General features: G+C 40.1%; 1 protein-coding gene across 3 annotated transcripts in view; it reads right to left on the bottom strand.

Annotated features, from left to right (window-relative positions):
• RPS6KC1 (ribosomal protein S6 kinase C1) overlaps window positions 1–22720 on the bottom strand; it is an 89382-nt gene that overhangs the window by 39044 nt on the left and 27618 nt on the right. For all 3 annotated transcript variants that reach the window (XM_027890727.1, XM_027890730.1, XM_027890728.1), the window contains 2 exons: window positions 10219–10337; window positions 2543–2635 (listed from right to left, as the gene is read on the bottom strand). In XM_027890727.1, the coding sequence (XP_027746528.1) occupies window positions 2543–2635; window positions 10219–10337 (212 nt within the window). The remainder of the gene's footprint in view (window positions 1–2542; window positions 2636–10218; window positions 10338–22720) is intronic.

The raw sequence follows: 22720 nt of genomic DNA, 5'->3' as shown, positions 1-22720 counted from the left end.
AAGGTGAAAGGGTGGACAGGGAAAGAAAGACTGCACATTGGGAATAAACTAGCCTAAAATTAAATATCTAATCATTCTGCCTGGTCTAAAACAGTTTGAAAAACCCAGAGTTTCAGGTTTCAACAAGCATTTTGTCTGTGAAAATGAAGCCAATTCAAAACACTTCAAGAGGCTTCAAAAGAAGAACAAAGAGAGACATTACTCTAAGGCAAGGCACTGAACCTTTCAGCATTTGATGGAGGGAAGGTTAACAGTTAGTTTTCTCGAGGCAGCACCTTAGCAGGCAAACACCACTCCGGGCTTCAGAAGCAGGAGAACAAGTCTGCAAACCAACCAACATCATTTTTTTTAAGACAGTGTGTTGGAGCGAATCTTGCTCAGGATTAGGCAAGCCAGCTCATTACTATCCACACACCCATTTTCTGCTGAAATCAAAGCAGCTATCTCAGGGTTAGGATAGGAGACTATTTTCAGGCAAAACTCTGCATGATGCTGAATCAGTTACAGCCTCATGTTCAAAACCAAGGCACCTTCAATGCTAGCCCTAAAAGTCAAAACCCATTTTCAAGAACAAGCATGCTATGTCATCTGCTTGGCTACAGCAAGGATACTTACACATTGATTTGGATTTCTCCATGATGTGAGCTTTAGGGCATATGCAAGCAGAGAAGGAGGCAAATAGCAGTGATGGTGAGGAAGGAAGTGAAATGGTGCTTGAAACCAACGGCAGGGGCATCATCTCCATCACACAGACACACATGCACACTTTTGCTTCATATTCACGAGCATTTTGTGTATGCATTATCAAATCAAGCAGAACATGCTCTGAACATCTAGGCTTAGAGTGGTTTTTCATTTGGCTCACAACATTATAAACACCTAGAAAAAAAGGCAGCATACTCAGAATAAGACTAAGTTTGAGACAAGGAGAATGTGGAAGTAGGAACACAGAGTACAAAGACACCTGAAAGAATTTCCCTTTTCCCTGGAACAATTAAACATGAACTCTGAGCCCTAGGACAGATACTGTTTACACGTGAGCACACTAGTTGTATCCACAGGCCTTTTACTTCTCACACACAACTTTCCAACACTACAGATCTTTTATTTTGTCATCATTAGAAGCCTGATTCTTCCCAACTCTGCTTCAAAGATCTGGACACATTTATCTCACACTGGAGCACCTAGTGAAACTCTGCTCAGAGAGATCTGAGGAGATCTGGTGCCACCAAGGACTCCAAAACCTTTATTGTGATCAAGAATCTTCTCCGGTAGATGTTCATTATTCTTACACAAGAACAGAGGTACCAAGAGGATCCATTTCCAATATTTCTACAGGCTCACAACACTGTCAGACTAACTCACAAAATCCACGTCTACTGCATCCATTTAGTGGCTACTAATTTAGTTAACAACTACTAATGCAAAAGACAGGTGATCTTTCCAACCTCTGATATGTAAACAGAGCAAAATACAGGCTAAATTCTGTACTTACACATGAGGAAAGAAGATACAGTGACTATGAACTCAGAGCTGAGAAAACCTTGTGTGCTATAAAAGCAACCACAATACCTAACATATATAGCCCTCTGAGGAGAAATTATCAACTTATGCACTCAATTACAACAAAACAGGCAAAGAAAACCAAAAATCGGTCCCAACAGCTGGGGTCAGTCCAACAAGAAAAAGAAATCAAGAAATACAGACCTTAAGAGACAAGCTACAGGTTTTCTGATGCATGTTATAAATGCATAAAATGACCACACACCACCAGCTGACACAAACCAGGGACCACATAAGGAACTATCAAAAGGCACAAGGGACTTGGCACAGCAAAAAGGAAACGAGCCATTACAGTCTGCATTGGCCACTGTCACATTGCTGAATAATAATACATCATCTTAAAAGTATTTGGTAAGGTAATGCTAATCAGTGTTATCAAAACAATGCAACAATTCTTCTGGTCTCTTAATTAGGCTTGCAAAAACTCCGTATGGTCCTTTGCTGTTTACAGAGGGGTATTATCCTGGGATTTTGGAAGACATTATTTGCATGACTCAAAAATAAGCTTGGCTTCATTGCTGAATCTCTGTCTTGGCAATACATTTCAATTCCAAATTCTCAGGGAAGGAGAACAGTCATGTGTGTCCCCAGTCCCCATTTCAAGAAAGAGTTCAAAAGTAGGAATTTCTATCCTTCTATACTTCAAGTATCCACTAGATTGTTCAACTGAAAAAAAACATCAACTCGTCCTTACCCCAGTATTGTAACTATGACTTCACTTTTGAAAAACAGGCCTCATCCTATTGAATGCCACCAAACATGTACCTTATCCTTTAGCTCAAATACATTTTGCATGACCTTACATGAATTGCTTAGATAAAAGCCTTTTTTTCTTCTACTTTTGTTATTTTAAAGTGCAGATGCATTTGAGTCATTTTCCCCTTTTGTTTCATATCCTTAAGATCCACAGCTTCAAAGACAAAATGTCAGCATGCAGTCGATTTATGACTGAATTCTTGAAGAGACACTGAAGAATTACCTTGTCAATCACCCCAAGGACTCTGAAGGTCTTCAGTTCCTCGGCAGGGCTCCTTAGGTTCCAAGAGGGCCTTGAACTTAGTGATCCTGGAGGCTAATGGAAGATATCAAAGATTATACATCAATCAGGGTGGTACTTGAAGGAAGACTGCCTGCTGAAGCAAATGCCAGGCCGAAGGAAACTAAATTTATCATAAATCAGAGAGAGTGAAGATGAAAGGAGAAGTTTTCTGTTTGTCCTTAGTGGGGGGAAAAAAAAACAACTTGCAAGTAAATAAAAGTCAAGATAACAGTGAAAACAAAAATTTAAAAGAGAAAAAAATAATTAATTTTTATATTTGCTATGCTTAATGGAACTTGGCAATTGATTACTCGGTTCTTACCACATCATAATAATCAATCAAAGCCTTACAGGTATTCTGGGTACAAAATAATTCAGAGATCATTGAGGAGGAGAAAGCAAATTAGAGGCTTTTAAAGTCTGAAGAACAGAAAATATGGAATTATAAACAGGGTTCTCTTGCTCTCTGGTGAGCTTTGTGAAATCTGTTTAATAATAAGGTGCACAACAGAAATTATCCCTAAAACTGCCTTAGAAAAAGGTAGCTTGCTATGTATCATTAATCTAGAAATTAACACCACAGCAAGAAAATTGGCATGTGCTAACTATCAAGTAGTTAATATGCTAATAAGCATGGATTTTTGTCCGTGCTATGTTTTGCATACTCAGGGCAAACTCAAAGCTTGCATCTCCAAGGCAGGAAGAGCATTTCGACTGGAAGTCTTCTGGGACAAAGATCAACCTCTTAAGCATCCCATATACCTCTGGCACGTTAACAAACATTTTCAGAAGTTTCTGGTCGCCAACTGAGAGAATTCATTAGATCTTCCTCCAAAAATTCAACATGCAGCTTCTACTACAACCTCTTCCTCACAAATAAGGTAATTTCATCTGCAGAGCTATTGATTGCCAAACTCCTCCCAAGCATAACCTGGCCTCCCCAAGTACATTTCTATCGCACAAAGGTAGATAGGAAGAGGAAGGTGAAACTCCTTGATTTTTAGGCTTCTAAGACATAAAAGCTGTTTATCTAATTTGTCAGCATCCTGAGACAATAAGTAACAACTATGTCACATAGGAAAACGGCTGCTAAGTAATTATGCTGTGGATGAAATGCTTAACTATCAGGGAAAATCAAAAAGTTTTCACTTGTGTTCATAATCTCTAACATGCTAAACTAGGTAGTGCCATTTGCTCCCTTTCTACTTTTTCCCCTCTGACATCCTTACTGTGGTATCCTCAAAGGCCAAAGCCTTCCCCAAAACTAAACCCCTTTGTGTTGCGAGTCAATTACTTCCCCTTCGAAATTCCTTCCTAAAAACTCAGTACTTATTTAAGCATTGCCCCCAAAATCCAAAAGAAAGGGTTATAAATACATGTTCAAAAAGCATGGAGAAAAAGTGTGCTTTTATGGGCTCGATGTTTAAAAGGGTTCATTATTTATCTTCATTTATTTGTCTGGATCTTATAATTGTTTCATAATGGCCGTCAAGCAGAAGTACCAAATGCAGCTAGGAGAAAACGGCCCAGATTCTACAATCTAAAACTAAAGGCTGCAGGAGAAAGAAGAAGAAAAAAAAGAACACTCTGCATGAACTTGTTTCTCCAAATCTAATTTAGGTTCCACATTCTAGTAAGCTGTTAAAAGTATTTCGAGAATGTGCAATTTTTCCACAATAATCAAATATTTCCTTTGAAACAAAGAGTTGTGCTAACACTTATTCATGACAAGATTTCAAAAGCATTCTAAGGAATACATTAAATGGAAGATAACAATTCCAAATCCTCTAGACTACTATAAAAGATTTCCACTTCTGTCTGCTCGCTATTACATTTTATAACTATTCCTCAATAATCAAGCTTTTAAAATTCTCTCTTATGAATAACATTTCAACCATTAATTAAGTTCATGCATCTCTACAGAAGTTAATAGTTGTCTAATACTGCTATGCAATTAGATTTCTGCACCCATTATGTCTTAAGAGCTAAAACAATCCCATTATTTATATTTTAGGTCCTTTTCTAATGTATGACCGATGGTGACACAGTCAGCAATACTGTGTACACACACTGTTTCTCACATATGCACTCTACAGTCACTTCTTACCTTAAAAGGATTTACAGTCACATCTACATCTCCACAGCTCCCAATAGCTTTTCCACTGTTATCAGTTTCAGGTTATTTTTTGCTCTTTACAGTACTTTGGTTTCACTGTTGCAAAGTCTAATAGTAGAGCCCAGTGATGGGGAGGCATCACATTCTGCTGCGAACCAAGCCGGAAGCAAACTCTAAATACCCAATTCCCAGAACTGCAGCAATTAAGCACTCTATGAAACCGCCTGCTCCTCTGAATAGAGTAAAAATCCAAGCTCAGCATCTAGGCAGCAATAATAAAAATAACTAAAACACACCATCTCATCAAAAACAGAGGACTGAAAGAAAAAAATAAATACAGGAAGGAGGGTAACAAAAAGTCAAAAGCTTTATTTGCCTTTAGAAATGAGGCATTTGTATTCTAAAGAAAGTGGCAGGCTACCTTTGCCTGAAGAAGGCCTTTGGCAGCCTGTCCAAACGCTCGGCATGCTGCACAGGTATCCCAGGATGCTCTCTCCTGTGGTCAGGCCCTATATTTCCAGACTATACTCTGAGTTGCACTGCTAGATTTATCTGAGATAGGATTGGCATCACCAGTTCCTCTCCCACCATTAGCCTTTGGCCAGCATCATGGGCTAATTGCAAGTAGAAAAGGATGATGCTGACTGTGATGCCTCTGCAAAGCCTCAGCAGCTTGTGGCCACCACCTGCCCTTGGAAAGCTCTAGTTTTGCAAGCTACACAAGGAAATGTAGCAATAGCTCTTGCCTCAGCTTTGGCATCCCGGTCAGTAGTTATAAGAGCAGAGGGAGAAGGAGAAGCCAGGCAAGAGGAAGGGCCTCTCACATTAACCTCATTTAAGGCAAGAGAACTGTCGTAGTCCAGTGACACAAACACCATTTGATGGGAAATCATAGAATATCCTGAGTTGGAAGGAACTGACAAGGATCATCGCATCCAACTCCTGGCTCTGCATAGGACAACTCCAAGAATCACATGACATGCACATCCCAGGCTGGGGCATACCAGCATCTGTTGTGGAGTTCCTTGCATCCCACTACTTCCCAGGATGCAGTGAAAAATAAGGAATAGTGGGTCCTGGTCCTCCTTTGGTTGCATAAAGCAACCCCTGTGCTCAAGCAGCGATGCACCTTGCGTTGCCTCCTCAGAGCTTTCCCAGCACATCCGCTGTTTTCCCTAGATTTCCCTCTAAATTATTTTATTTTCATCTCTTCATTCTTTCACCCAGAAAGCTCTGCTAATGTAACTGCTAATGCTGCCACCTTTGACAGCATTCACCACAGATCCCCAGGATAAGAAAAGAGAACTTTCATGAACACCAGTGCAGAGCTGCACATCAAAATATGATCTCCCCTTGCCATTTCGAGGTCTGAGTCTGATGACTTTACCTGCAGCATAGCTAGATCTTCAGTGGAAGCAAGGAGATGCCCTGTTTTGAGGCAAATACACTGGTATCTGCCTCATGGGTGTGAAAGTGCTTCCAGCTCTCCTGGTCTGGTAGAACATCCTGGCCCCTTCCTCCATGTGCATCAGGAGAAAAGCAGGTTGCATTTCTGCCTGCATCTGAACCATAGAAATCTACAGTGTGTTTGAGAAGGCCCTCAGTGAGAACCAACTGGAGAACGCATCTTCCCTGAAGCTGGAACACACCTTCGATGTGATCTTGGAAGCCTTGAGACTGAATTTCCTATTTTATGTTAAATTTATATCTCACAGAACTATGGCAGTGCATTTTCTTTATACTTCATGTAATTTTCATGCACATTTAATGAGAATTTTAGGAAGATATCTTGTGAAAACCACAAAGAATGAAGGCTGCTTCTTCTGTTTGGGCATCAGGCTTGCATGTACCTCTTGTTAGTAAATTGCTTTGAAAATCAAAAATAATTGACATTTTAAAAGACAACAGCTTTCATAATGGCGCAAAAAGAAACAACTCTGAATATAAGAAGTCAGGCATAAGTAGAATCAGAACTAATTTCAAAGAGGGAAAAAATGTGCTTTATAAAACTACCGAAGTTAGAATGGGCCCACAGTCTGTACAGACAGCTGTGCTGGGCTTTGCAGCTGACAGCTATGTAAGACTTCAGCTTTCTGACAGTCAATCCAGTGGGATTCAGAGGCTGTTGCTGCAGCTCCCTCTCAGGCTTGGAGGTGGCTCCCCAGAGCTGCTACTTATAAAGGGGTAGAGGAGAAAATGCAGCTTGAGAATGTGCAAAATGCCCCACTGCTGCCAACACACAGTGCTCTGGAGCGTTTGTCAAAGAAAAGTTCCTGGAAGCTGCTGTGCTGCGCCAAAGGAAGAAGAGAAGGACAGCATTTGCTGCAGTTTGTTTTTCCAGAAGGTCTACATGCTTGTTTACAAGCTCCAGGAGACGTCCCCACATCTCCTACTCTTGTGGGCAGCAAGGCTTTTCTCAATGTTTACAAGACTCTGTCAAGTGAGTTCCCAGTTCACGGTCACAGTTGCATCAGCTCCCTGTGTTTCTTTCCAGCCTTAAGAATCTTCTATCCATCATTAAGGCCTCTACCCACGACCTGTTTTTAACAGTGCCAAGGGTTCTCCAAACACCCTCTTCTTGTGTTTCTCTCTTCACCACTTGCACTTGCCAGCAGCAGGGTTGTTGCTAAGGATGCTATCCTTGAGGGCTACACTGCTGAATTTTTGTCGAGGCAAGAAAAGTAACAAAGTACTGTTGTTCTTTGTTTGGTTTCCATGGCATTAAAGATAATTTTTGCTTCTCAGCTCTGAAACGCCAGACTTTTGCCCCTAGGGAAATCTGGTCTTCGAAGAGGCAAGTGTCTGGCATTTCTAGTCATGAAAGAATGACTCCCTTTCTCCTGCCCCAGGCCCCCAGAGAAAAGCACGGCACTGTGCTCTGCCTTCATGTGGTGTTCAGATGGCAAATGGGTAGCTCTGGGTATGGGTAGTGGGCACAGTCTTCTGAGACTGCTGCATGTGACTCAGCACATGGCTGGCAGCCCGAGCCTTTGGGAGATACGAGAGGCTGAGAAATGCAGGACAACAACTGAACCTGCACTTCTGAGCTTACCTCTTCCCTTGCTGGACAGTTCCCTGGCCTGGCGGGTGAAAGAGAAGTAAAATTCCATTTCTAAGAAAGGCATGTGAGCCTAGTTCTGACGCTGATCACCATGACGGTCCCTTGTAAGGGCACAATAGGAAACACAAAGCCATCTACAGCGAACATGGGTGACAAAGCAGTTCTGCCTGGTAACATCACATCATGAACAAGAGCACTCTGCCTTAAATGCCCATGCTTGTCTACTAATCAGACCTCTTCCACCAAGGAATGGTCCCGGCACGCTCACTGCCCTTGACATTCCCTGCACTGAACCATGCTTACCATAACAAAACTGCACTCTGCCAGCCTTCATAAGGGCCCAGGTCCTGCACTAACCTTGCACAATATGGACTTAGTTTTTTTAGGAGAAGGACACAAAGCATCTGCATGTTTCGATGGGTATTCCACACTGCACATAGCTGCAGGTCATTTCAGTGCACTTATCACTGTCTGTATGAGGTGGGAAAATTAACGCATTCTTAATATAAACTATATTGGGCAGTACAAAGAACAAGCAGTAACTGCAGTGCAAGAACTCAGGTCTGCTCAGCAACCAACATGCAGGAAGAGTCACATTCCTCATGTTCCTTAAGCCACTAAGCCAAAGCACAGAGCATGCCAATTCTTTGTGGTTCCTACCACTACTCTTAGAATAACTTTTGGAGATTAAGTCCTTCTCGTGATTAACTTTCAGCTATCAGCTTGGAGACAAGCTACTCCTTAACACAACCACCATGACCCATCAGCACTATCTGCCCTCGATGTCAGCAAATTCCAAAGCTCTAAGATAAAAGTAAAATGTATGCATTATGAAGAACAGCAAATAAAGGACATAACAATAAATGTACAAACTTAGGAAAAAAACCACAAAGCTAAATCATGGAAACATGGGGGTTTTTTTGTAAAAATGAGGATCAGCCAGGTGCAACATCTTGCTTGTGCAAAATCAGGTTTGGCATAACTTGTCCATTTTTTGATTTTCAGCACAGGAGAATGGGTTTCTATTCTCACCACTTCTTTTTTCTTGTCTTATTCCAATTAAATCTGCTTTTCTTGGATCCGCAAAGAAGGCATGTATCTTACTCAGTACAGCATAAAAGAGGAAATACTTTACCTCTCAAGTTCACATACAAAAATGCAACCTATTTCTTCCTCCTTCCCAACCACAATTAATTTTTAAACTTATAAAAAGGCAAAAATAGGTTGCTTGTGGGTTTTTTCTCTTGTTCTGCACTTTCCAAACATACTGAGGTTTCCATTCAATATAGATTTTTTTCCCCATTTTCAGGGGTGTTTGACCCAAAGAAAAGAGTACCTAGTAGGAGTTCATATCAGTCCAAAATATTAAATTGTTCAAAGTACAATTCATAGCAACAGCAAGACTCCAAACCTCACAAAATGTATCCCATTTGGAACATCCTCAAAATTGTACTTGTGGGCTCTCAATATGAAAAAAGCTACCCTTAAAGAACAGTGTCTTTGCTTTTTTAATTTACTTTTAGACAGCTTTTAGAAGGCTTCCCATTTTTGCAGCAGTCTCCTTAAAGCACTTTTAGATCTGTGTAAAGTAAGATGCAATAATCTTCTGCACCTTTTGTCCTCACTTGATATTAAAGCAGAGAGTCAGGAAGTTGGTACCTTTTGTACTTACTACAATAGGGCAGTCATTGACAATCACAGACAGTTTAGCACAACTGCAGTAAAAGTCTAAAGTAAGAACAGATAAGTCCCAAAGGAACTGTTTGGGAAAGGGCAAAGTAGAAATTTATTGAGGGTATCTTGGAACAAGCTGTGTTTGTCTTCTGTGCAAGTACAGATAAGGGTGTTTCTGCTCAAGAAAGTGGGAACAGTACAGAAACTTCCTAAGAATCAAGAAGGAGCTGATCACAAGAGCATATCCAAGAGAGACATTTGAAAGGATCAGGAATAACCTTTGCTCAATTAAGTACTTATTCTGTGGAAAATTTATCTGATCTCCTCTACTGTGTGCTCCACTCAGTTCTGATACACCACTATCTGCTAAGCTGAAGAAACCAACAGCTTTCTCACTCCCTACAGGGCCAAGCAATATTCCCATGGAAAAGTCAAATGAAATGTTACATTCTAGTGTGGTTTTTTGCTTTACCTTTAGATTCTTAAGTACGATGAAAAATGTTTACATCATAACCTGTAAGTGGCAGGAAAGCATGTGAAAACCACCCTGTATTAAACCAAAACCTCTTCATAATGTTATGAAAAGCCAACAAGAATCAGAAAAGAATGGCAACTCAACAAAAGTTAACATCAAAATACACCTCAGGCTCCCAGAAGAGAAATTCTAGCTAGTTTTTGAACTTTAGGCTTGAATATGCTTTGCTAAAAGACAAGACAACTTAATCATACCAAATTCTGGTTCAAAGAAAATAAATAAAAGCCTACCATAGAAACAGATGCATCTTCAGAGGACTTATGGTAGAGACTGGAAATTTTTTCAGCACGCATAAGGTATTCTGCAGTCTTCCTTTTCACTGCTTCTCGACGAGTTGGACTTGATTCACCTCAACAGAGAAAAAAAAAAAAGTTATGTTTTCTATGAAGAGAGAGGTACTAAGTAATCAAAGCACGACTGCTTTGATTCTATCTTTTTGATTTCCTTTGGCTTATCCATAATGAAACCTACAGACATGCATCTTCTAAAAATCCAGTGCTATGATCTCAGAGTTCTACAAAAATAACAATTTAAGCCTTGCCATAGACTAAGGTAAATAAAAAGCTTTACCTAATATTTCTGTGATTTGGTATATGTTCCTATGGTAACATAAATAAGAATTGAAGCAAACCACTGATCCAAATGTCGTATTACAAAGAGCAGAATCAATTAGGAAAGATGGAATAGGACATTTACAACAAAACAATAAAGTTATTTTTTCCTCAGGTTTCCAGTATGGACTTTCTTAAGTACACATGAAGTTTAGAAATGCTATTAAAAACCAGAAGGCAACAGGAGACACACCAAGAACTCTCGCTCACAGCTTTCCAATGCTAGGCATTCCTTGCCTCTTGACTTAGGGTGGCACAGGAAGAAAGCAATAAGCACTTGCGCCAATTACTTCACTTCCCAGATGGCTGAACCACCGTTGTGTTACTTCTAATCTACCCAAACTCTTACAAGAGGTGAGAATCCCATGATACCACACAAATTCTGTATTCACTCTAAAACTTACAGTTTATGTTTAGGCATTCACATCATGAGCAGCATAGTGTTACAACTGACTCAATTTGTGATGACAACGCCCAACCAGTCAACTGCCAAGCAAAGATAAAAAGACTGTGAGACACAACTGTAACAACAGAGAACTGAGATTACTATGCTGAAAATAAGATAGAGGCAACTGTCCCAGAGGCAGAGACTTCACATGGCCCTGACAGTCTCTTGCAGCCCTAACCAAGGCCATCCAAGACTTGCAGAAGCATAAACCTTGACCGCAACGGGCTCTGCACTGCCAGGTGCAAGCCAGCACCTCTCAAATCGATGCTCCAACTGGGCAAGGAACTGCAAGATTATCTGCCTAACAGCTACTCAACATGAAAGACAAGGCAAGGAACAGGAGAGGTAATAAATTAAACACACAAACACACAAAACCTAACCAACAGCAGATAACAGTCAATAAGGAAGGCTGAAACTCCTAAGACACTGATCAACAGGCCACAAAAGGAACCTGAGTGTAACCTTGAAGGAGTTCAATCAGCAACTTGGTAACTGATAAGGAAAAAAACAGGATTATTGTGGTTTATCAAGAATGAGTCTCATAAAAAAGAGCAAGTCTATTATGGAATTTCCAAGGCAGAACTTACTGTATAAAAGCTTGCATTCAAAACTTACTGTGGGAGGTTTTCAGGGGGCACTTGTGACAATGTGTAAGACATTGTGAATTTTTAAAGAGCATGATTAAATGAGGGTCAAGGTGGATGTGGGGCACAAGCATGAGAAAAGAGGTGGAAATTTCATGGGTAAACCGTGAAGAAGCAGGCTGCTGGTCAATATGCTAGTCTGACTGAAACCTGCGTTTGAGCAGCGTCTGTCTTACCTGCTTAGAAAACTGTTTCTCACTATTTCCTGCATTAGTGTGCTCCTTATTCTCTGTGCAGAAGATATGCCAACAAACTTCAAGACCAATAAGCAGGCCAGTCAGACACAATGTCTGAGAGCTGGACCATGGACCCTGGGGACAGCTACCAGAGAGAGCTGAACAGCAAGTCTGTCCCTGAGCAGCAATAGTTCAAAAGACACTGGGTTGTTCATGCTGCCAGTGGTTATGCAGGTGCCTGTAGAGGCCACATCCTTCTGCCTGTGCCAATCCATCTGTGTTGAACCATGTCCATACAGAGCACGTGTGCACACATGCAAGCCCCTGAGCAATCTGCACTCAGCTTCACAACTGGCAGGACCCAAAGAAGGGATGAGCTGCAGCCATGTATCTCCAGCAGCTCTGATCCTCTATTCAACCATAGCTGGCTAGCTTTAACCCTGGATCCTTAACTAAGGTGAATGGGCAGGCACTTTCTAGATGGCAGAGAACAATTAAAAATTAAGTACAATTTCTCTTCAGAAACTTCATGGAGAGTTCCTCTGCTGTAGGCTATCAGAGTTGCTGTTTTTCCCCTACCCCAAACAAGAGAAAATGAATCATTGCTCTTGCTTTAAACAAATCAGCACAGACACTTTTTCACTTTATGTTGCCATGATGTGTCACTAGTCATTTTGACCTCGTTATAAAATAGAGACTCCCACTCCTGTCATATCATGATTAGAGACTACCTAAACACTCAGAACTACCACACAGATTCCATCAAGAATAAGCAGAAGAGACTTCAGATCTACTCCAAATTCTGTGGTGAGTGATCTATTGTAATTATTATTATCTACCTCATAGCAGGAGGAAAAAGGGACTGTCACCTCCTTGGACAGAGACTCAGAGCCCTGCTCTGCAAACACCTTTGTCTACACCTGGTTAGGGAAGAAGTTGGACAGTCCAAAATTCAGTGCACTTTCAGCATACAATATTACAAATGTGTATCAGTTTTTCAGTAATTTCTCTCATTCTAAAGACAGAAGGCACTTGTACCAAGACTCCACTACACGAGACTGCCAGTCTTGTTCCCACCCATGATTAAAAAAAAAAAAAAAAAAAAAAAAATCACTCAACTGTTTGAACTTGAATGTCTTTATCAGAAGAGAATAGATACACAATATTTTTTTATAAGTGTGTGTTGCAATTCCTTAAAACGTGACTAACGCTCTTACTTTCATCTCTGCACATAATGTTAATGCACCATAAAACTTTCTTGTGCCGATCCACTGGTGAGCACCCACGTTCTCTCTGTCACACAAAGTGGCAGTCGCCCAGGGAAAACAAGACATCTGCACAGCAATAATAAACCCTTCAGCCAGTGTTTCCTTCCAGCAGACTGGTAGAAAACTGCTAGGTTAGTGTCTAAGGCTATCATAAAAGTCAAGCTTACTGCTTAATTGTTAGTTATGTGTATTTACTTTGGATGTTTATTGCCTTTTTTCAATGCTTCAGTAATTTTACAGTAATTAACGCAAACAGGCTAGGATGTCCCCTTAGAGCTGTCTTTGTTCTCCCTACTTTCACAAGACATTAATTTCAGTTTTCCTTCTACTTTTCCTTCCTGAGTAATTTGTTAAATAACATTTGCAAACTGTTGCCTCATTAAAATCTTCAGCCATAAAAAGGGCGTGGATTCACAAACCAAGATTTATTCAACAAGTTCTTGCATCTTATTTGTGAATAAGTTCTTTAACAGTTCAGTCTCTGAATACTTTAACAAGTGGGTGTTTAAGAATTGGATTTATAGAAATAGGATTTTGGCTTTTTATTCTTTGCATTAATTTAACCAAGAAAAGGAAAAAGACTACGTTCCGATACAAATTTCCATTTAAACAGCCAATATCTCACAAAAATCTGTAAATAAAGACAGGATATTAATTTAATAAACAAATAAATGCTACTTTAAAAGCCTCAAACACAGGGAGTAACAATGAAGACCCCATTAAACTAAAAATAATCTTTAGCATTTATGCTAAATTTGAGGTCATAGAACTCTTCACTTAAAACCAAATAAATCACTAAAACACAGTACTAGAACAAATCCTTATATTTGACAGATGTTAAAGCTGTGATTCAGACTTTATGCATTATTTTTTTGAAATGCAATGTTACATTTTGCCATGGAATAGGGTTTTTAGTTACACAAAATGTGTATTCTCAAAATAATCTATTTTATTTTATAATAAATTAGGAATAATAATTTATTCCTAGTTAGGGACTTCTGATTTAAAAATTGTGTGAGCATATTGAGCTCCTATTTCCATTCTGTGGTTAGCCCACAATAATCTAAAGAGCTATCTCTCTAATTACAATTTAAATTTGAAAGGCATTTTTCTTTAAATGGCAGCAAACAGGAAATGTTTAAACTGTGTCAAAGCCTTTGATGAATCTTTACAACTGCTCATAAAAGATCATCCTGCTTAAAATAATATTGATTTTTCATTTATTTTCCTAGATACTAGAAGATTTATGTTTCATCTGATCAGGATCAAAGCTTCTCCCCTCTCCTGATCACTGGGATTAAATCAGCAATGTCATTTTACACATTTAAAAACTACACTGCTAAAGCAAGATATAAAAGTGCAGCAAGGCTGATCATAGAGACCTTAGAATAAAAACCCCCTCAAGATTCCCCGTCTCTCTCTCTCCCTCTGCATTTGCTACGGAGCAGCTGTGCCTCACACAGATTCACATGAATGAAAATATTAAGGCGAGAAACCACCCACTTAGTTTATTTTCCATATGACTTTCCTGTAATTATTTTGTAAACTGTTCGCACAACAATATATAAAAACATCTGCAAAAACAGGTAATTAATGTGTCAAGCCAAACTAATGCATTTTTTATGGTGTCCATGCTTCGTCAACTGTAATTATAACTCTTTTTAAGCAAATGATGATGTGTTTGTTGCAATGTGCAAGTGGTTATTTTAGATGCTCTGTTTACTATTACTGCAAACAGAATATAAAAACTCTACAGCTACTTTGTTGCACATATAAGCCTTCATCCATACAAGCACAAGCAGGCTGCTCCCTCATTTTCCAAAGGCTTTGCCTATTTCAAAGAAATAAAAATATCTTAAAATGAAAATAGGCTTTGGAAAGGCTGACCAGGCCACCCACTGACCAAAGTAACAGTAGCCAGGAAATCAGGACTGCAGCCAATAATTTAAAATTTTTCTTCAATTTTTATTTCTAAGGATGGCTCAGCCACAATATATTTACAAAGACAGACATTCCTAACAACATTCAAATTATTTTGAGGTTGGATAGAGGAAAACCATAAATATCAGAATAATTGTGCCATTGAGTTCATCTGCGACTTGCCTGCTTGTTTGCCCATAGTCCACTGATTTGAATGAAAAAAGACAAAGAAGCAGCATTTCCACAACGTACAGAGCAGTGGCAAACACTTTTGTTTGTCTTCTGCTCAAAAAGTCTTTACTCACATCTCAGAGCGCTCCAGAAGAGGACACACCTTTGAGAGATTAATTAACTCAATGTCAAAGTGTTCAGCTCAGTTAACTGTTTATTCACGCATCAAATCTTCTGTAATTCTATCACGTAGGAAAATTACTTACGTTCAGATATTAATAGCAAAAAGCTACTGAAAGGGGGCCATATCCAACAAACAAACAAAAACTAAAAAAAAACACCAAAAATTTGGTCAGTAAAGACCATGGAAAAAAAATCTGCCATTTTCCCCAAAATAATCTAGGGTACTAACAGAACACATCTCAGATGCATAGAAGGGCTGTCAAACTTCCTCTCGTCCATAGCTATTCTCCTCCACAGACCCAGGATGAAGTCCTGGGGAAGATATGCCTCTTACAGGATGGTAGTAAAGACTGCTCTAGTTGCCACTTGCCACTACCATATGGAAAAAAAAAAATCAGTAAATCACAGTAATTTACAGTAAATCACAGTATGTGGCACCCACATGGGAATTCTAGATACTCCTCCCTTTCTTTGTGCCTGACCACTTCCAAATCATTCCCTTGAGGCATTAGAGATTTTCTCAGGAAGACTCAATCTGTCAGGAAAACGTAAGTGCTCTCCCTACCTAACAAGTTGTTTGGCCAGGATGGGGTAATTTTCACAGAAAGGGTAAGGCTAAAAAGTTAGCATTACCTGTCCCAATCCTCTGTAACCTCCACTTCCTGCTTTTCTCTCAGACTTACTAAAAATATATTTGGGCTGCCTTTATTTAAAGAAGATATCAGAAGAGATTTGCTCCAGGAAGGAATGTCCTCTTGCAGAACAAGCTACAAGGAACTTGTGGGAGACTGCCTGTTGTGCTAACCCCAAACTCCACGTTCTTAACAATTTAAACAGTAAAACTTTCTCTAAATACTGAAATCTTCAATGAAACATTTATAATTGCCAAATCTAACAGCTATAATACCATTTTTTATTTTTAAAAGTTTCTTTATCTTCTTCACAGTCTTCCTGCACATATCACCCAGCTGGATTGCTGAATTTTTCAAAGAATTGCTCTCTATAAAAATGCAAGGGAGTAAGCCTTAAAAGATTTATTTCTTCTCACAATGAAAAGAGGTTTAGCAGCACCTTCCTTATTAGTGGGTAGCCCAGCTGTTATTTTTGCCTAATTGGTTCAAGAGGACCTCTGTTCTTCTTAGGGCAAACACTTCTTACATCATGTGAAGCAGACTCCTTTGTCCATAATAGCCAAACAAAAGCTCAGGCACACCATACGTGACAATGCGACTCATAATCCAGCACAGGTTTGTGATGACTTTGGACACAGTTTTATAACCCCAAAATTTATTTCAGGAAGGGGAAGAGCTGCTGATTTTGGAACGAGTCTCCACCAACTTTCACAGGAGAGTGGGTAACCTTTAATTTTCAAACAATTACTTAAGTGAAATGTGGCAGGTGCTGAGGTAGATGGACACTGCAGCATCAAGGAAAGAGCTATAGATTTTAGCAGTAGGTGGGAGTTTGGAATTGTGAAATAAGCCCACTAGCTCATCGTCTCTAGTACGCTATACATTATATTAACAATGAGTTCCTTTGAGGTGGTGGCCAAATTCTGCAGCTGAAAAAAACCCTGTAAATATTAAAAAATAAGACAAAGGTTAAACCCGTTATAGAAAAATAGCTTGAGGTGATCTCTTTTCCTTTTTTTTTTCCTTAACATTTTGAGAGAGTCAAAATTTATTAAAATGCAACGCACTTATCAGAACTGTTTTTCTTATTTTTGAAGATTCAGAACAGTACTCTATCAACAAAAAAGAAAGGGCACTTAAAAGTTAAACCTTTCATGCTGAAGCACAAATTTGTGACAGTGAGCGAGCACCTACAAATTCTTTTTCCAGCTTTCCACTGTGCTCATAACTATTATGTCTCTACATTATATACATCATCTTCATTGCAGGTTGATTGAGACACTTACAGATCTACATTTCCTACGAAGTTACCAGTTCTGCATCTTGTAGAAAACCTGTGGTTACACACCTGTCATGTAAATGTCTAGGTAAACATTTCTAGGTAAACATATGGGGGGGGGGGGCAAAATGGGCATTTATTCCAAAGTTAAGACTACATAGAAGAATGGTGTGGGTGAAATGTGTTTGAGTGGCCAATAAAGTAGGAGTCAGTAACACCCTAGATAATAAGAACTGTAACTTTCCAGAAATGCTAACTGACAAACATCTGCTTATAGAGAACCCCTCATGTTAAATCCACAAGGTGGTGGTAGCTTCTCATGTGCTTGTGTGACTAACTGGAAAAAAAAATTAAACGAACGGTCACACGGCACACATTATTTCAGGGAGGCAAAGCTTAACTTCCCATCTACCTACTAAAACCAGTGGTCTTCAACAGCAAGGTATTTCACCAAAGTTAAGACTTAATGTGAGAAATATCCTTAACCATTTTTCTTTTGAACTACGTAAGAAGTTAAAAAAAACCAACCCTGTGAGCATTGCAAGACAGAAGGACAAGTAGTGGCATTCTAGCACAGATGAAAAAACCCTATGGTGACAGCAGCAGCAGGTCCTTCAACACGAGCACCACAGGAACAAGAGGAGAGCCCTGACAGAGCAAGGAAAGAAGTTGCACACCACCAGAGAAGAGACAAAATTTCCCAGTTCTCTGCATTCTTCCTTCTTAACTAAAAGGACAAGTTCAAATATGAATTAGCAGCCACAAACATTCCTTGCTTCAGAGCAGAGGGAACCCAGGCACAGAGACACCTACAAGTAAGAACCGTTTGAAGCATAAAGTATTGTAGGGGGCAAAAAAAGAAAAAAAAAGGCAGATAAAAAACCAATTATGAAATTCATAAATCCTGACAGTCTAATAGTTCTCATATTTATGTATTAAATACAATTCCTATGTACTTTTATACGCTACTGTGGGAAATGGTATCTTTCCCTGAGCAATCATAAAAATCTCTAAAACAGAAGAGCCAGTGGCAGGCCTTGTAGAGATCAAACCTATACTAGTCCTTCTATGCAGCTCTGAAGCTAGAGGGGCTATTTTAAGATACTGGAAGAGTAAAGGGAGAAAGAGGACAGGAAAAGAGAAAAGAGGACGTGAAAAGAGAGAAGCTGTATAGACGAGAACTGTTTGGGGGATCAGAGCACTGATTATCATGCAGCATCATGCCCTTAAACATATCTATGCAGTTTTTCTATTCCAGCTAGTAATTTGCCTTAATTCACCTAGACTGCCTGAGGCATTTAATTCTGCAGCCAGGGACTTCAGTTTCCTCACCTGAGGACAGAAGCTGCTCTGTAACCCAGATCAGTCTGTTCTGTCTACACTGTGTGCTGGAAGAAGTGTGTCAACCCTACTAGGTCTTCTGATGGGAGGTAGAAACCCCACACAGCAACAGTCAAAAAAAGATGAATGCACTTTGCAGCTAAGTGCTGGCTAACAACAGCTGAGATAAAAGGCTGTGCAGGCAGGAAGAGATGTCTGTCAAAGAGGCCAGGAATAAGCAGCAACCTGGCAAGGAACCGCTATGAGGACAGACGCAGAAATCTTGGAAAGGTCAGATGAACACGAAGTCAGTGCAGCGAGCTGTGTGCCCCAGAAGAGGGAAGAAAACAGATTTCTAAGGCTCACCTGGTCCCATATTTATTAATTCTTTAACAGCCACATGCTAAGCAACCACATTCAGAGTCAACTCTGCATCAGACCCTACAGGTTGGCTTACAGGTATTGCTGCAGTTCACCTTTACATTTATTGCAAGGCTCTAAGCTGTGCAGCAGGTACTAAACCTCAGACCTTTATTGGCCTCTTGGTGCAGAAAGGTCTTGCAATTTAAGTGGAACTTTGCCTTGAGTATTCCTTTACATAGCTGAATCTGACTGTATTTATACAGTAACCAATTGAGTCCAGCTCTTAAGTGAATGGCCCATAAGAGGATCAAACCCACAACTCTGGTGTTATTAGCACCATGCTCCAACCAGCTGAGCTAATCTCAGGGTCAGTAGTGGATTCTATGAGACTCATCTGCTCTAACGTTCTGTATGGTCTGCAATGAGCTTGGAAGACAACACATTCCAGTTATGGGCAGCTCATAGCCCATATTAACACGTGTTTCAGCATCACCGGCAGCACTCTGGGATAAGATGACTCTTTCTTTCACCAGCCACAGTATTTCCAACATTCATTCCTAATCTAGCTGCTTATCAACAGACAAGTCCTCTCACAAACCTTTCTTTTGAAGCAGCAGCTGTGATTTCAAGAAGCACTAGGAGAGAGGGAGCACTTTGTATTGTTGCTTAAAAAGCTCAACCCAAATATTCCTACAGCATCCTCACAGCCCAATAGCAGGAAACAGAGATGGTTATCAGCTCCTTTGGTAGGAACCAGGGCAGGAGGTTTTTGCCTTGACTGGTTCCAGCCTCAGCGGAAGTATAAGACTACAGCAGCAAATAAGGCAAGTGATGATAGACCACAGGAGCACAGAGGTCTGAGATCAGGCAAGGGAGAACTACAGTTCCATCAGTCAGCCTGTCACCAATCTTCCTCTGTGAGGTCCAGCACAACACTCAGTGTTTTCCCGCAGACATCGGCTCACACCTCAGTGCACCTTGTCAAAAACCAGGTCTGTTGTCTCCTTAAAGACGTGGCTCCAGTCAGGCACATCTAGTGGATAGTTCATAAAGTGCCTAAGAGATTGTTACTACCAATGAGAAACACTACTCAGAGGACTTAACAAGTGAAAAGAATTTAAAATAGCTACTGTGTGGTAACAGAAGTTGTCTTCATAAGTGCCATTCAACAAACAAGCAAAGGAAGCCAGAAACATGCTGGTGGAACGCCATGGCTGTTTCCCTTTTCATAAAGCACTGTCTTCTTGGCATTCTGTCAAGCATGCTCCTGTTTGCATCCCTGGCTCCATCACAAGTTCAAATCATAGCCCATCATAATCCCAGTAATTAGACACAAGTTGGTTTGTTTTCAGTATATCCAAAAATATCATCTAGTTGTCCAAAGTATTCCCAGCATTTCATTGTATATGCATTTCTGGGTTAAAAGTCAAAGTCATTTTAGCAAGGTTCCAGTAATTTGTGTAATTTTTGTTCCAGCTCTGTTTACTGGATAAACATTAAAATAGCACAGAGCAGTGAAAAACTGACATTCACAGCCTGCTTTCAAAGGCACCAGCAGCTTATTTAGAAGTTGTAGGTACCTAACACAAAACAGAGATACCTGGAATACAGCTTGTGGCTGCTGTGACTCAAGAGGCACCTCATACTTCAGTGGAATAAGGTTCATGCTGCCTAAACCAAATAAATATTCTTTCTGCCCAGCCAAAGCTGCTACACATGTGAAAACAAACATTCCAAAACTCTGACAGAGTAAATGGATCATCTCCCTTTGGATGTTAATGTGCAGCATGGATAGACCAGCAATGGACACGTTTGCTTTCTAAACCATATGGAACAGATCCTGTACTTTTCTCCATGAATTAGACTGGCCATATTGTGCAGCATTGTTGCTTCATCAGGTGCCTGAAGGTACTGAAACCCAGCAATAAGCAAGAGGGTTAATTCTGTGTTTGTCACACACCTCAGACTGCCCAGATCCATAGTGAATATAACTTAAGAATGGTTGAAGTTGGAAAAAGAGGAGCAATTTATATGAACAGGACTCCCTCCTTTATTACAAAAAACTCTTTCCACAATTTCAGCCTCATGATCTGTTTTTATCCTAATGAAAACTATGCCCTATACCAAAGTCAGGGAAAGCACTACTTTGCATAAAACATAGTTAACTTCCAGCCTAGAAGTTGGTGGCTTGCTATTGATTAGTGCATTTTTTTCCATCACTAGGCCTGAAGCAATGCATTGACCTCAAAGTGCTCTGACATGCTAACAAAACAAAGGAACAGCTATAATTGTGAGCCAAAGTTTCTATCAGCTAGTATACTTGGTATGCTTAAAAAGGCTGAAAATTTGAATTCTAGGCGGTTTCAGCTCCTGGAGAATTGCTTAACCATTCTACACAACCTTTACAGACCTGTCTTCTAAAAGCTCCAAAACCCTTGGGCACACAGCAATGCCCAGAAAACATGAGAGGAGCAGCAGAATCAGTACATATTTAGAGGAAAAAGGAAATTATGGCAGCTATTCCCTGTCACTGCATGCAAGGTAGCTCTGGTATAAGTAAAACAGGGAGGCACAAGAGGCACGGGTAGTTCAGTGGCAGTCCAAGGGCTGTACAGCCAGTCTAAGAATTCATTCTTCTTCCCACTGATAAATGCTTAATATTAAATGCATGTACAGAGCAGAAACAGGTCCAAAGAGTAGATGCCCAGGGTCCAAAGTCCAAAGACACGGCAGTCTCTGAGCACACAAACAGCATGCATTCCCCAAGTGACAACTGTATTGGATCTTTTGGCAGGACTATGAATAAGTCATTAAAGGATTCAGTACTATAACTCTGCAAGAGAATCGCAAAAGAAAATACACATGCACCTTGCACAGAATAATTAACACCACTACGCTTCTGAGAGCATGTGCACACAGCTGAAAACAAAGCCAAGATGGCCATTTCTTTGGTGTGAGCACATGTGACACCTGCCTCATCCAGCATTAGTGCCATCAGCTCAAAGGGCTGGAAAGTCATCAGGAACATGTGTGCTCCAACTGCCTTTACAGAAGCCACCTACTTCAAAACAATCAACACAGGTCTATAGACTTGCAGTCAGAAACTTACTTGTACACAGTTTTGATGAGGTAGCCTTGAGAAGTAAGTAGACCTTGTACCAAGCCCAAAGGAGCTCATTTTTTGGATACTTATCACCAGCTTACAGAAGTATTACATTTCTGAGGTAATGTCATGTTTCAAATTCAAAGTTTCAAAACCAGAGGATAAGTGATGTTTCTTCACCCACATTACTCCGCAGGCTGGTTGCGTTTCCCCGCTTCCAATTCTTTAGCTGTTAATTTCTATTTCCTTGGTGCCACCACGTGGCAAAAATCTGTATTACCGTTTTCAGTGCAAAAAGCCACCTGCAGCCCATTCCACAGGCCACAGATTCTGCTATGGCTGTACACCGAAAGGCAATGACACTTTATATGGGTCTAAGTATGTATGAACACTGTTTCACTTTCAGCTGTTACTAATACTTATTTAGACAAAATAGTTTGAAAATAATCAATGGCAGAAGACCAGAAGCTTTGTGTAATAATTGCACCATCCTTATCTTTGAAAGGAGCATGTTATTATACATATGAAATACATAACCAGGGGTGTTTAAATAACTGAAGTGATTACGTTAAGGGTTTGTCGTTTTTTATTGCAACCTAAAGTGAATATTCAC

Source organism: Empidonax traillii, unplaced genomic scaffold (assembly GCF_003031625.1).
Source record: "Empidonax traillii isolate 1590-97213 ecotype Southwest subspecies unplaced genomic scaffold, ASM303162v1 scaffold296:size1881848, whole genome shotgun sequence".
In the NCBI taxonomy this organism is placed as follows: Eukaryota; Metazoa; Chordata; class Aves; order Passeriformes; family Tyrannidae; genus Empidonax; species Empidonax traillii.
This window is presented reverse-complemented; position numbering and strand designations above follow the sequence as displayed.